We start from the raw sequence: 13,444 nt of genomic DNA, 5'->3' as shown, positions 1-13,444 counted from the left end.
CTGAAAGAAGCCAAGAGAGAGATACGTTTGGCGAAGGCACAGGCAGAAGAACAAATGGCTAAAAATGTAAAAAAGGGAGATAAAAATTTTTTCAGATATATTAGTGAAAGGAGGAAGATAAAAAATGGAATTGCTAGGCTAAAAGATGCTGGGAACAAATATGTGGAGAGTGATGAGGAGAAAGCAAATGTGCTAAACAAATACTTCTGTTCTGTGTTCACAGAAGAAAATCCTGGAGAAGGACCGAGATTGTCTGGCAAAGTTACACGAGAAAATGGAGTAGATTCTGCGCCGTTCACGGAGGAGGGTGTTTATGAGCAACTTGAAAAACTGAAGGTGGACAAAGCGATGGGACCAGACGGGATCCATCCCAGGATACTAAGGGAGCTCAAAGAGGTTCTGGCGAGTCCTATTAAAGACTTGTTCAACAAATCTCTGGAGACGGGAGTGATTCCTGGGGATTGGAGGAGAGCGGATGTGTTCCCTATTCATAAAAGTGGTCACAGGGATGAAGCAGGAAACTACAGGCCGGTGAGCCTCACTTCAGTTGTTGGAAAAATAATGGAAGTGTTGCTGAAAGAAAGGATAGTGTATTTCCTTGAATCTAATGGGTTCCAGGATCCGAGGCAACATGGCTTTACAAAAGGTAAATCGTGCCAAACGAACCTGATTGAATTTTTTGATTGGGTGACCAGAGAGCTGGATCGAGGACATATGCTAAATGTAATTTACTTGGATTTCAGCAAAGCCTTTGATACAGTTCCTCATAGGAGGCTATTGAACAAACTTGAAGGGCTGAAGTTAGGACCCAAAGTGGTGAACTGGGTCAGAAACTGGCTGTCGGACAGACGCCAGAGGGTGGTGGTTAATGGAAGTCGCTTGGAGGAAGGAAAGGTGAGTAGTGGAGTCCCTCAGGGTTCGGTGCTGGGGCCAATCCTGTTCAATATGTATGTAAGTGACATTGCTGAAGGGTTAGAAGGAAAAGTGTGCCTTTTTGCAGATGATACCAAGATTTGTAACAGAGTAGACACCGAAGAGGGAGTGGAAAATATGAAAAAGGATCTGCAAAAGTTAGAGGAATGGTCTAATGCCTGGCAACTAAAATTCAATGCAAAGAAATGCAGAGTAATGCATTTGGGGATTAATAATAGGAAGGAACCGTATATGCTGGGAGGAGAGAAGCTGATATGCACGGACGGGGAGAGGGACCTTGGGGTGATAGTGTCCGAAGATCTAAAGGCGAAAAAACAGTGTGACAAGGCAGTGGCTGCTGCCAGAAGGATTCTGGGCTGTATAAAGAGAGGCGTAGTCAGTAGAAGGAAGAAGGTGTTGATGCCCCTGTACAGGTCATTGGTGAGGCCCCACTTGGAGTATTGTGTTCAGTTTTGGAGACCGTATCTGGCGAAAGATGTAAGAAGACTTGAGGCGGTCCAGAGGAGGGCGACGAAAATGATAGGAGGCTTGCGCCAGAAGACGTATGAGGAGAGACTGGAAGCCCTGAATATGTATACCCTAGAGGAAAGGAGAGACAGGGGAGATATGATTCAGACGTTCAAATACTTAAAGGGTATTAACGTAGAACAAAATCTTTTCCAGAGAAAGGAAAATGGTAAAACCAGAGGACATAATTTGAGGTTGAGGGGTGGTAGATTCAGGGGCAATGTTAGGAAATTCTACTTTACGGAGAGGGTGGTGGATGCCTGGAATGCGCTCCCAAGAGAGGTGGTGGAGAGTAAAAACTGTGACTGAGTTCAAAGAAGCGTGGGATGAACACAGAAGATTTAGAATCAGAAAATAATATTAAAGATTGAACTAGGCCAGTTACTGGGCAGACTTGTACGGTCTGTGTCTGTGTATGGCCGTTTGGAGGAGGATGGGCAGGGGAGGGCTTCAATGGCTGGGAGGGTGTAGATGGGCTGGAGTAAGTCTTAACAGAGATTTTGGCAGTTGGAACCCAAGCACAGTACCGGGTAAAGCTTTGGATTCTCGCCCAGAAATAGCTAAGAAGAAAAAAAAAAAAAAATTTAAATTGAATCAGGTTGGGCAGACTGGATGGTCCATTCGGGTCTTTATCTGCCGTCATCTACTATGTTACTATGTAGCTTGAAGCGCTGGTTGTGGACCCTCATTTCACAGTATTCCACCATGACAAGGTGGTGCTTTGCACCCATCTCAAATTTCTTTTAAAGGCTGTCATGGAATTCCACCTTAACCAATCCATTGTACTTCCAATATTCTTCCCTAAGCCTCATTCTCACCCTGGAGAAATGGCTTTCACACTCTGGATTGCAAATAAGCATTGGCTTCCTATCTGCAGAGAACTCAACCGCATAGAACATCTCCTCAACATTTTGTCTCCTTTGATCCAGCAAGTTGGGATGTCCAGTATCTAAGAGAACAATTTCCACATGATTGGCATTTTTATCTCCTTCTGTTATGCTCAGGTTGAGCTACAACTGGAGTCATGTCACAGCCCACAAAGTCAGAGCTATAGCAGCTTCAATTGCTTTCCTTCACTCCTCTCCTATTGATGAAATTTGTAAAGCTGCTACTTGGTCCTCAGTTCATACATTCACATCACACTATAGTCTGAAATCTTATTCCATACGAGATGGTCACTTTGGCCATGCAGTATTGCAAAATTTATTTTCCTAATGGTCAACTCTCCCTCCATCCCATCCTTCGCCGGTGCAGGAGGCAGTAGGCACCGGTGAAGAGAACAGGAGGAGGCGGAGGAAGAGAAGGGAAGCGGAGAACAAGTGAGCAGCATGGGGTAGCGGTGCGAGGGAGCTCCTCCCACCCCCAACACATCATCATCAGCGCACCCAGACTCCCCCTTACAAGGAGGAGACCACAGCGCCAGGGCAGCAACTTCAGCCAGTGCAGGAGGCAGTAGGCATCGGCGAAGAGAACAGGAGGAGGCGGAGGAAGAGAAGGGAAGCAGAGAACAAGTGAGCAGCGTAGGGTAGTGGCGGAGGGAGCTCCGCCCACCCCCAACGCGTTATCAGCAGCATGCCCGGACTCCCCCTTACAAGTCACATCGCAGGAGGAAGAGAAGACAGACTGGTCACCTGCCTGCCTGGTGCAAGAGTGAAGGATGTGGCCAGCAGGATCACCAGGATGATTGATAACACAGGAGGAGAGGACACTGCTATGCTTATCCACGTGGGAACTAACAATGTGAGCGAACGAAAGTATGACAGGGAAGAACTGAAGGATCAACTCCGCTCACTCGGAAGAAAACTGAAGGTCAGGGAGGTGAAAGTGGCCTTCTCTGAGATCCTCCCAGTACCGAGAGCGGAAGGAAAGAGACAGGATGAACTGCGAGCAATCAATGCCTGGATGAGACGATGGTGCGGTGAGGAGGGGTTCGACTTTGTGCGCAACTGGACGGCATTCTGGGGAAGTGGCAGATATTATAGAAGGGACGGCCTACACCTCACCAAGCAAGGAGCAAGAGTCTTGGCTGAAAACATGAAGAAGACCATTGAGAGGGCTTTAAACTAAGGACCAGGGGAGAGCCGACAGTCGACAACCAGTCGATGGCCCGGGCATCAGTAGATCTCAAAGAAGGAACTACAAGCAACTGCTCAGATAAAGGGGAAGAGCATGCTGAAATCGAAAGTAACAGAGAAAGAGCGCAAATAGATACAAAAATGGATGTGAAGACTAAAAAGTCCAGGAAGGTACCACTAAGGGAACTCAATTGTATGTACACGAATGCGCAAAGGGAGCTCAAATATTGGGAGCAAAACATATTGAGGGATACGGGAAATCCGGGTCTCCAACAAGGAGCACCTAAATGGGCCTCCGCGTGTGCGGATCGCCGGACTAGATGGAGCTTGGTCTGTTCCTGTGAAGGCGTTTCTTATGTTCTTATGTACACAAATGCCAGAAGCTTGAGAAACAAAACGGGGGAACTGGAGGCACTAACAAGACGAGAAGAACTGGATATCATCGGAATAACAGAAACATGGTGGAACGAGGAAAATGAATGGGACACAGTACTACAGGGATACAAACTATACAGAAGAGATAGAATAGGGCAAAAAGGGGGAGGTATTGCCCTGTATGTCCAAGAAGGAGTAGAGTCTATCAGAGAAGGAAAGACGGAAGGAAAAGAAAAACTGGAATCCCTCAGGATAAAGATTCCTAGGCAAAATGAAGCAGACATAAAAATAGGCCTCTACTATCGACCCCCAGGACAGACGGAAGAAACAGACGTAGAAATGATAGAGGAAATCAACCATGGATGTAGAACAGGTAATGTAACGATCATGGGAGACTTCAACTTTCCAGGGATAAACTGGAACCGAGGAACCTCAAACTGCAGCAGGGAATCAATGTTCCTGGAAATGATAGGGGACTGCTTCCTAGAACAAATGGTGGGAGAACCGACAAGAGGAACCGCAACCTTGGACTTGGTCCTAAATGGTATAACTGGAAGGACAACAGGCGTAGAGGTCATGATCAATTATAAAATTGGCATTGGGAAGGGAAAACGAACCAAGACTCAAACCACAACCTTTAACTACAGAAAAGGAAAATACGACAGCATGAGGGTCATGGTTAAGAAACGGCTCATAAATAAGACAGCCAAAATCAAAACAGTCGATCAAGCAAGGTCCCTACTAAAAAATACCATCACCGAAGCACAGAATCTCTACATTCCGCAGATATCCAAAGGAAGGAAAAATAACAAAGGAGAACCAACTTGGCTAACTAAAGAGGTGAAGGATGCAGTAAGGGAAAAGAAGAACTCATTTAAAAAATGGAAGCGTGAACACACAACGGAAGCCTGGAACAGTCACAAGGTCGACCAGAAGAAGTGTCACAAGGCGGTAAGGGACGCCAAAAAGGCCTATGAGGAAAAGATAGTGCAAGAAGCCAAAAACTTCAAGCCCTTTTTTAGATACATAAAAAGGAAAAAAACCAGCAAAGGAGGCAGTGGGCCCTCTCGATGACCAAGGAAGAAAAGGGTGCATCAGGGAAGACTAGCAGATTACAGATAGGCTAAACTCATTCTTTGCATCTGTCTTTACCAAGGAGGACACTGCACCAATGCCCGAAACAGGGAAAGTATTCAAGGGAAAAATAGAGGAAAGCCTCACCACTGTGAATGTGGATTTGGACATGATATACTATCAGATCACTAAAAAGTGACAAATCCCCTGGACCACATGGAATTCATCCGAGAGTGCTAAAGGAGCTTAAGGTAGAAATAAGAGAACTATTACAATCCTTAGCTAACTTGTCAATTAGAACCGGGCGAATACCAGACGACTGGAAGATAGCGAATGTCATCACAATCTACAAAAAAGGATCGAGAGGAGAACCGGGCAACTATAGACCTGTGAGTCTTACGTCGGTTCCTGGGAAGATGGTGGAAGCACTAATAAAGTATAGCATAGTGCAACACTTGGAAAATCACGACCTGATGAGAGCTAGTCAACACGGCTTCAGGAAGGGGAAGTCATGTTTGACGAATTTACTTCAATTTTTTGAGGAGGTGAACAAACAAATCGATAATGGTGTACTGGTGGATATAATATACTTGGACTTCCAGAAAGCATTCGACAAGGTTCCACATGCAAGGCTTCTGAAGAAACTACAAAGCCATGGAATAGAAAGGGATATACTAAGATGGATAGGCGGATGGTTGGATAACCGATTGCAGAGGGTGGGCATAAATGAGTTCTCAGATTGGGAATAGGTGACAAGCGGTGTGCCCCAAGGTTCGGTTCTTGGGCCAATCTTGTTCAATATCTTCATAAACGACTTAGAAGAAGAAACAACAAGTAATTTAATCAATTTGCAGATGACACAAAACTATATAGGGCAGTTGGGTCACAAAAGGACAGAGAAGAACTCCAGAGAGATTTGAACCAGCTAGAGAAATGGTCGGAAAAGTGGCAGATGAAGTTTAATATAGAAAAATGCAAAGTGATGCACCGGGTAAGAAAAACAAGGAACATGAATACAAAATATTAGGTGCAGCATTGGGCAATAGCGAACAAGAAAGGGATCTGGGGGTACTGATAGACAAGACCCTGAAGCCGTCGGCTCAATGCACAAAGAAAGCAAATAGGATGTTGGGCATGATAAAGAAGGGAATCACGAGTAGATCGGCAGACGTCATAATGCCGCTTTACAGAGCAATGGTCAGACCACACTTGGAATACTGTATCCAACACTGATCTCCCTACCTAAAGAAGGATATAACCCTGCTGGAGAGGGTGCAGAGGTGAGCCACGAAGCTAGTAAAAGGCATCGAGAATTTGAGCTACAAAGAACGCCTCGGAAAACTGGGATTGTTCACCCTCGAGAAGAGAAGGCTGCAAGGGGATATGATAGAGACTTTCAAAATACTAAAAGGATTCGACAAAATAGAGCAAGAAACATCGTTATTCACATTGTCAAACGTGACTCGGACAAGGGGTCATGGGCTGAAACTGAGGGGCAACAGGCCCAGGACAAATATCAGGAAGTTCTGTTTCACACAGCGAGTGGTGGATGCTTGGAATGCTCTCCCGGAGGAGGTTGTGTCGGAGACCACCATTCCAGGATTCAAGGGTAAGTTGGATGCACACCTTCTTGCAAAACACATTGAGGGATACGGGTAAACAAGGTCTTCAGCAGGGAACACCTGGATTGGCCTCTGCGTGTGCGGGTCGCCAGACTAGATGGACCTAGGGTCTGATCCGGTGAAGGCATTTCTTATGTTCTTATGTTCTTAGTAAGCTAGGGATTCCCATATGTGAGAATATGCTGCCTGCTTGTCCTGGGATAAAGCTCAGTTACTTACCATAACAGGTGTTATCCATGGACAGCAGGCAGATAGTCTCACAACTCATCCACCTCCCCTGGTTGGCTTCTTAGCTTGCTTACCGAACTGAAAAGCCGCGAGTGGGTGTTGGGTGGAAAGGCACTTCTACATGTGCGGTGCAGGTAATTGCGAACTTTCTAAAAATCTTAAAGTAGCGATGCACTTTTAAACTGTCCGTACCGGAGCTCTGTGGATGACGTCACCCACATGTGAGAATATCTGACTGCTGTCCCTGGCTAACACCTGTTATGGTAAGTAACTGTGCTTTTTCTCTTCATACAATGTGCTTTGTGTGGTTTTTTTTTAATTTTGTGGTTACTATTATGAATTAATAAGATTATATTGTGTGTATATGAAAAATGAATGGAGGAAATTGCATTATAATTAGTACTATTATTATGGGGTGGGGATGGGGTCTGGGGCAGAGGTTTGAATGGATACTCAGTTGATATTTGTTAGACTTAGGGGGTACTTGGCTTGAAGAAATTGTGAAACACTGGTCTAGGCCAACAGACTGCACAATAGTACATGAAATTTAATGTGAACAATAATTTTTCACATACAAATGTTTACTGCCATTGAATAACACTTTTTTGTTTGTTAAGAGATGGGATGAAGACATGGCTATTCAATTAAGAGAGGTGGCTAAAAAATGTTCGTCTAATCATAGTACAAAAGAACAAAGAATGTATAACGGTGAGTAAAACATTTTTTAAAATTTTTGTCTTGTTGTGTTTTTTTGCAAATCGGTACATTATAATATTTCTAGACTAATCAGAACTTTATGGTGGAATTTATGCCCTATTCTTAGATCTTTTCAGCATAACTTGCTAATTGTTCTTCCACCCCAAAAAGTAAAACTGGAAAATTTCAGGGCCTACTTCTTTTTGGTACTTTATGCACAGTTACCTTAGATATATATCTTTATATTTACAGTTAATAAAGTCCAGCTCTACCTATGAAAACATAAGCACTGACTTAGGGTGCCTGGTGATAAAGGGCTCCAAACTCCTGGTCCAACATGTCTCCCTACACTATCTCCCCTCATTTGCCCACAATTTAGTATATCCTCTTCTCTCTAAAAGCCCCTCCAGCCATCCTCTACCTTCACACTCTAGAGCAGGGTTGTCAAATGTCGGTCCTCGATGTCCACAATCCAGTCGGGTTTTCAGGATTTTCCCAATGAATATGCATGCGATCTATTTGCATGCACTGTTTTCATTGTATGCTAATAGGTCTCATGCATATTCATTGGGGAAATCCTGAAAACCCAACTGGATTGCAGCCCTCGAGGACCGAAATTTGACACCACTGCTCTAGAGGGTTTTGGCAGTATCAACAACAATCCACACCCATTGCCTGCACTCATCCTGGAGCCTTCACTCTGCCTCTTGCTTCCCCCTCTCATGCAACTTCCTGTTTCTGGTGCGGTGGGATGCAGCATTAGGAAGGCTCTGAACTGGTTGCAGGCATTGTGTATGGATTGCTGCTGCTGTAGCTGGCTTCTTAGTTTGCCAAGGTGCATGGGGGGGGCGGTTGAGAGAGAAGAGGAAGTACTGCATTGTGAGTTGGGGAAAGGAAGGATGTAATGGGAGAGATACTGGATTGAGGGGAGGGTGGGCACCAAAATAGTTGGCTCAGGACACCACAGTCCCTTGAGTCAGCCCAGAGTTTAAAGACGTTAAAATTTTTTTCCCAGAATTTTGTTAATATATATGGCCAACCAATATCCATCTCCCTTGAAATTATGGCCAGTTGTTGGCACTCTGATTCTTGTGGTTGTCTGAATTGGTTTGGATCCTGTAAAACTGCTAAATGACTTAATGACTCCAGTCATGGTACATAGGCTTGTGCCACTGGGGCTTGTGTGCATCTATTTCTACTAGGACAGAGATGAAATCCCAACTATTTAGGGCAGTGGGTCTCAAAATTTCTTGAGCCAGGGCACACTAAAGGTAGTCGCCACGTCTCAAGGCACCCAGAAGTGCGTGGACTTTGCCGTGATGACATCTCACGCATGCGTGACATCATCACGTCGACATTTGAGCATGCATAAAGGCCTTGCAGACAGGTCCTGACATGTGAGTAGGGGGTACCAGCAGGGAAGAGGGCCAGAGAGAAGGAGAGGTGCTGGCGCCGGGCTGATTGCCTACAGCAGTGTTTCTCAACTACTTCAAACTAAGTACCCCCTAAGTCTAATAAATATCAACAGAGTACCCCAACCACAGACCTCCCAAGCTCCACCCTAGGCCCACCCAAGCCCTGCCCCAGATCCCACCCCTTTACTAATTGTAATGCCATTTTTTCCCTTCATTTTTCATATACACACAATATACACAGCAGATATAAATTCTTAAAACTGACACATTTCAATCATTATATTGATAATAAAATCACTTTCCCTACCTTTGTTGTCTGGTGACTTTATTTTTCTGTGCTTTTAACTATGTTTCCAGTGTCTTCTTATCCATTGACTGTTTTTCTCTCCTTCTTCACTTTCTGCCTTGCATCCATTTTTATATATAGTGAAAAACTGACTATAATAATGAAAATTACCAGTGAGGAGAAAGCGAGAAACTCTTCAGCTGTATGCTCAGAGAAGTGAAACTCTGAAGAGGGGGTGAAAACCTCCTCTTGAGAAAAGAGTTTACCGTCCAGTCACTGCATAAACTTCATGAATAATCACTCTCTGACCACTGGTAAATCATATGTATTACTCGTTAAATTATCTTGCAGAGTTGGCGTAAATTTTTCTAAATTTCTAATGCCAAAAAATGATCGCTGGATTACTAATGCATTGCACTTATCTTGTGAAAAACAGTCTTAGGGGTCTCAACACGGCCCCGTTTTGTGTTCTGCTTCAGGAGACCCAGATACACTCTTTAAAACACACTGTGCAACTGTAGTAGCTTTCCAAAAGATTATCTGAAATACAAAAAAGTTCTTAGCAAAACCACACACACCGTAGAAGAATTTTCAAACAAACTACGCTGTGGGGAAGCTTAACATCTTATTGGCAATAGAGAAGAGAGAAGCGCTGAGAGCTTACATACCATTTGCAAATTTCGGAAGTTCCAAACAACGGAGAACGCTGCCCGCCTCACCCGATTTAAACTAAGGGAGAGGGGGGAAGGGAACCGCCATCAAAAAACGTAATGACGTCAAAACGTCAAAGGTTACTGTAACAAATGAACAACTGTCACTGTAAATAAAGACAATTGAAAAAACAACAATTGAAAAACGACAATTGAAAAAAACCAAAAACCTGACTGAAAAAGTGCTAAGGTGATTGCCCTCATACAATGTACAAACTGTAAAAATTGAAAAAATTGAAAGAATTGAAGAACGGGATTAGAGAAAAGCAACCCATTCTATCTCATTATTCAGTCCATGAGGATGTAGCGTGTTCAATTCGAATATCCATTTTTGTTCTTTACGCCACAGAAGTTTGGCTATATCACCCCCTCTGGTGGTGGCTACAGTATCCAATACAGAAAATTTCAATTCAGTACATTGTGCTGATGTTGGAGCCAATGTTGAACAAGGGGAGCTTACTGTATGCCAGATTTAATTCTGCTAATATGCTCCCCAATCCGAGTCTTGACACTCCGAAGGATATAAATGCACTGAAGGATATAAAAAGGTTGTCTTTATGTTTCCACGTTTCCAAAACACGAGATGTTTCCAATGCACTGAAGGATATAAAAAGGTTTTCTCAAACTTGGAAACATAAAGACAACCTTTTTATATCCTTCAGTGCATTGGAAACATCTCGTGTTTTGGAAACGATATATCGATGATATTTTGGGAGTGTGGACAGGGACTTCAAAAAAATTAGACCATTTTCTAGCATGGCTCAATTGTTGTGATGTCAACCTAAAATTTACCATGACTAAAGATTGCCACCAAGTGCCTTTTTTGGACATTAATATCTTTATGGTAAATGGCAGTTTTCAAACTAGTATATATCGTAAACCCACGGACCGGAACAATCTCCTACAATATGATAGTTTTCATCCAAGACATCTGAGGGATAACATCCCAGCGGGGCAATTTTTAAGACTCCGACAGCTTTGCACTTCTGTGCAGGATTATATTTCCAAGTCAGATGTTATGAAAGAGAGGTTCCGGGAGAAAGGGTATCCTGCTATAGTTATCCACAAGGCCTACAAGAGGGGGCTGTATGCTAATCGCCCACTGCTGTTAGAATATCATTCTAAATCTGATGAACAATCTTTAGTATGTGTTTTACCATACTCACATTTAGCGTTTCAAATCAAACGGACTATCAAACACTGGCATATTATGCAATACCATCCAGAGTTTCAAGAACTCCCTCATTTTGCTTTTTCTAAAAATCTAAATTTGAAACAAAGATTGGTCCATTCTCAGTTTATAAATCCAGCCAAAGAAGTCGCCACCACAGTGAGTGGTCACAAGCCGTGCGGTCACTGCAAAATATGTCAACATAGTGTTGCACTACAGGAGTTGAGTCTCACCACCAAGAAGAAACATACTTCTATGGATTCAGATTGCAATTCAAAACAAGTGGTGTACATAATACAGTGCCCGTGCAGTTTACAGTATGTGGGCTGCACGATTCGGAGTGTCAAGACTCGGATTGGGGAGCATATTAGCAGAATTAAATCTGGCATACAGGAAGCTCCCCTTGTTCAACATTGGCTCCAACATCAGCACAATGTAGCTGAATTGAAATTTTCTGTATTGGATACTGTAGCCACCACCAGAGGGGGTGATATAGCCAAACTTCTGTGGCGTAAAGAACAAAAATGGATATTCGAATTGAACACGCTACATCCTCATGGACTGAATAATGAGATAGATGGGTTGCTTTTCTCTAATCCCGTTCTTCAATTCTTTCAATTTTTTCAATTTTTACAGTTTGTACATTGTATGAGGGCAATCACCTTAGCACTTTTTCAGTCAGGTTTTTGGTTTTTTTTCAATTGTCGTTTTTCAATTGTTGTTTTTTCAATTGTCTTTATTTACAGTGACAGTTGTTCATTTGTTACAGTAACTTTTGACGTTTTGACGTCATTACGTTTTTTGACGGAGGTTCCCTTCCTCCCTCTCCCTTAGTTTAAATCGGGTGAGGCGGGCAGCGTTCTCTGTTGTTTGGAACTTCCGAAATTTGCAAATGGTATGTAAGCTCTCAGCGCTTCTCTCTTCTCTATTGCCAATAAGATGTTAAGCTTCCCCACAGCGTAGTTTGTTTGAGAATTCTTCTACGGTGTGTGTGGTTTTGCTAAGAACTTTTTTGTATTTCAGATAATCTTTTGGAAAGCTACTACAGTTGCACAGTGTGTTTTAAAGAGTGTATCTGGGTCTCCTGAAGCAGAACACAAAACAGGGCCGCGTTGAGACCCCTAAGACTGTTTTTCACAAGATAAGTGCAATGCATTAGTAATCCAGCGATCATTTTTTGGCATTAGAAATTTAGAAAAATTTACGCCAACTCTGCAAGATAATTTAACGAGTAATACATATGATTTACCAGTGGTCAGAGAGTGATTATTCATGAAGTTTATGCAGTGACTGGACGGTAAACTCTTTTCTCAAGAGGAGGTTTTCACCCCCTCTTCAGAGTTTCACTTCTCTGAGCATACAGTTGAAGAGTTTCTCGCTTTCTCCTCACTGGTAATTTTCATTATTATAGTCAGTTTTTCACTATATATCATAGCTATTTCACTGACTATTGTTTATATAAAAGTCCCTGTGTTTGGTCTTAACGAAGTTGCATCCATTTTTGGCATTAACTTAACATTCAATTTTCCTGCTTTCTTCTCAAAATCTACTTTTCCATGTCTTCTCTTCCATTCCCTTCTTTTCTCTCTCTACTTCCCTCTCTGTTTCCATGGTCTGACATCTCTCTCCTTCCCTCCTCCCCCCCCCCAATAGTTCAACATCTCTCTCCTTTCCTCTCTCCTCCCAGTGGTCCAACATCTCTCTCCTTCCTTTCTCCCTTCCCAGTCTGACATCTCTCTCCTCTCCTTCCCATAATATGTCATCTCTCTCTACTACTACTATTATTATTTCTATAGCGCTACCAGACTCCCCTTCTTTCCTTCCATTCCCTGGTCTGCTATCTCTCCCTTCCTTTAGTCATCTCTCCTCCCCCCAGAGTAACATTTCTCTTTCCCTTCCTCCTTTCTATCCCCTGCAGTCCATCTCCCTTCCCTTCCTCCTTTCTGACCCACTTGCCAGTCCAACATTTTTCCCTCCTTTCCACCAGTACAACATTTCTTTCTCTGTTCCTCCTGCATGCTGGTTCTCCTCTGGTCCTACTTCCCTCCCCCAAACCAACTTCTCTCCATGAGTCCAACTTTTCACTCTCTGCCCTCTTCCCCTTACCCCGAGTGTGACATTTCTCCTTCCCTCCTTTATGTCCTCCCCATCCATCTCGCCCTCTCCATGAGTCCAACACTTTCTGCCTCCTGCACACTTTCTCTCTCTCCTTGCCGCTTCCTTCGAGTGACATCTCTCCTTCCCACCATTTCTCCCTCTCCTCCACCCCATGTCCATTTCTCCTTTTCTCTTCGCTCTCACTCCTCCTGCAACAATTTTCTTTCTTTCCCTCCCCCAACGCCATTCACAACT

At 43.5% G+C, this 13,444-nt stretch overlaps 1 protein-coding gene across 1 annotated transcript in view; it reads left to right on the top strand.

Moving 5' to 3' along the window:
• The window catches only part of LOC117357770 (cysteine-rich venom protein LEI1-like), a 235,473-nt gene that overhangs the window by 77,859 nt on the left and 144,170 nt on the right, over positions 1-13,444 (top strand). Inside the window, exon 4 of the mRNA XM_033938845.1 lies at positions 7,432-7,522. Within this exon, the coding sequence (XP_033794736.1) occupies positions 7,432-7,522 (91 nt within the window). The remainder of the gene's footprint in view (positions 1-7,431; positions 7,523-13,444) is intronic.

This window comes from Geotrypetes seraphini, chromosome 3 (genome assembly GCF_902459505.1).
Source record: "Geotrypetes seraphini chromosome 3, aGeoSer1.1, whole genome shotgun sequence".
In the NCBI taxonomy this organism is placed as follows: domain Eukaryota; kingdom Metazoa; phylum Chordata; class Amphibia; order Gymnophiona; family Dermophiidae; genus Geotrypetes; species Geotrypetes seraphini.
This window is presented reverse-complemented; position numbering and strand designations above follow the sequence as displayed.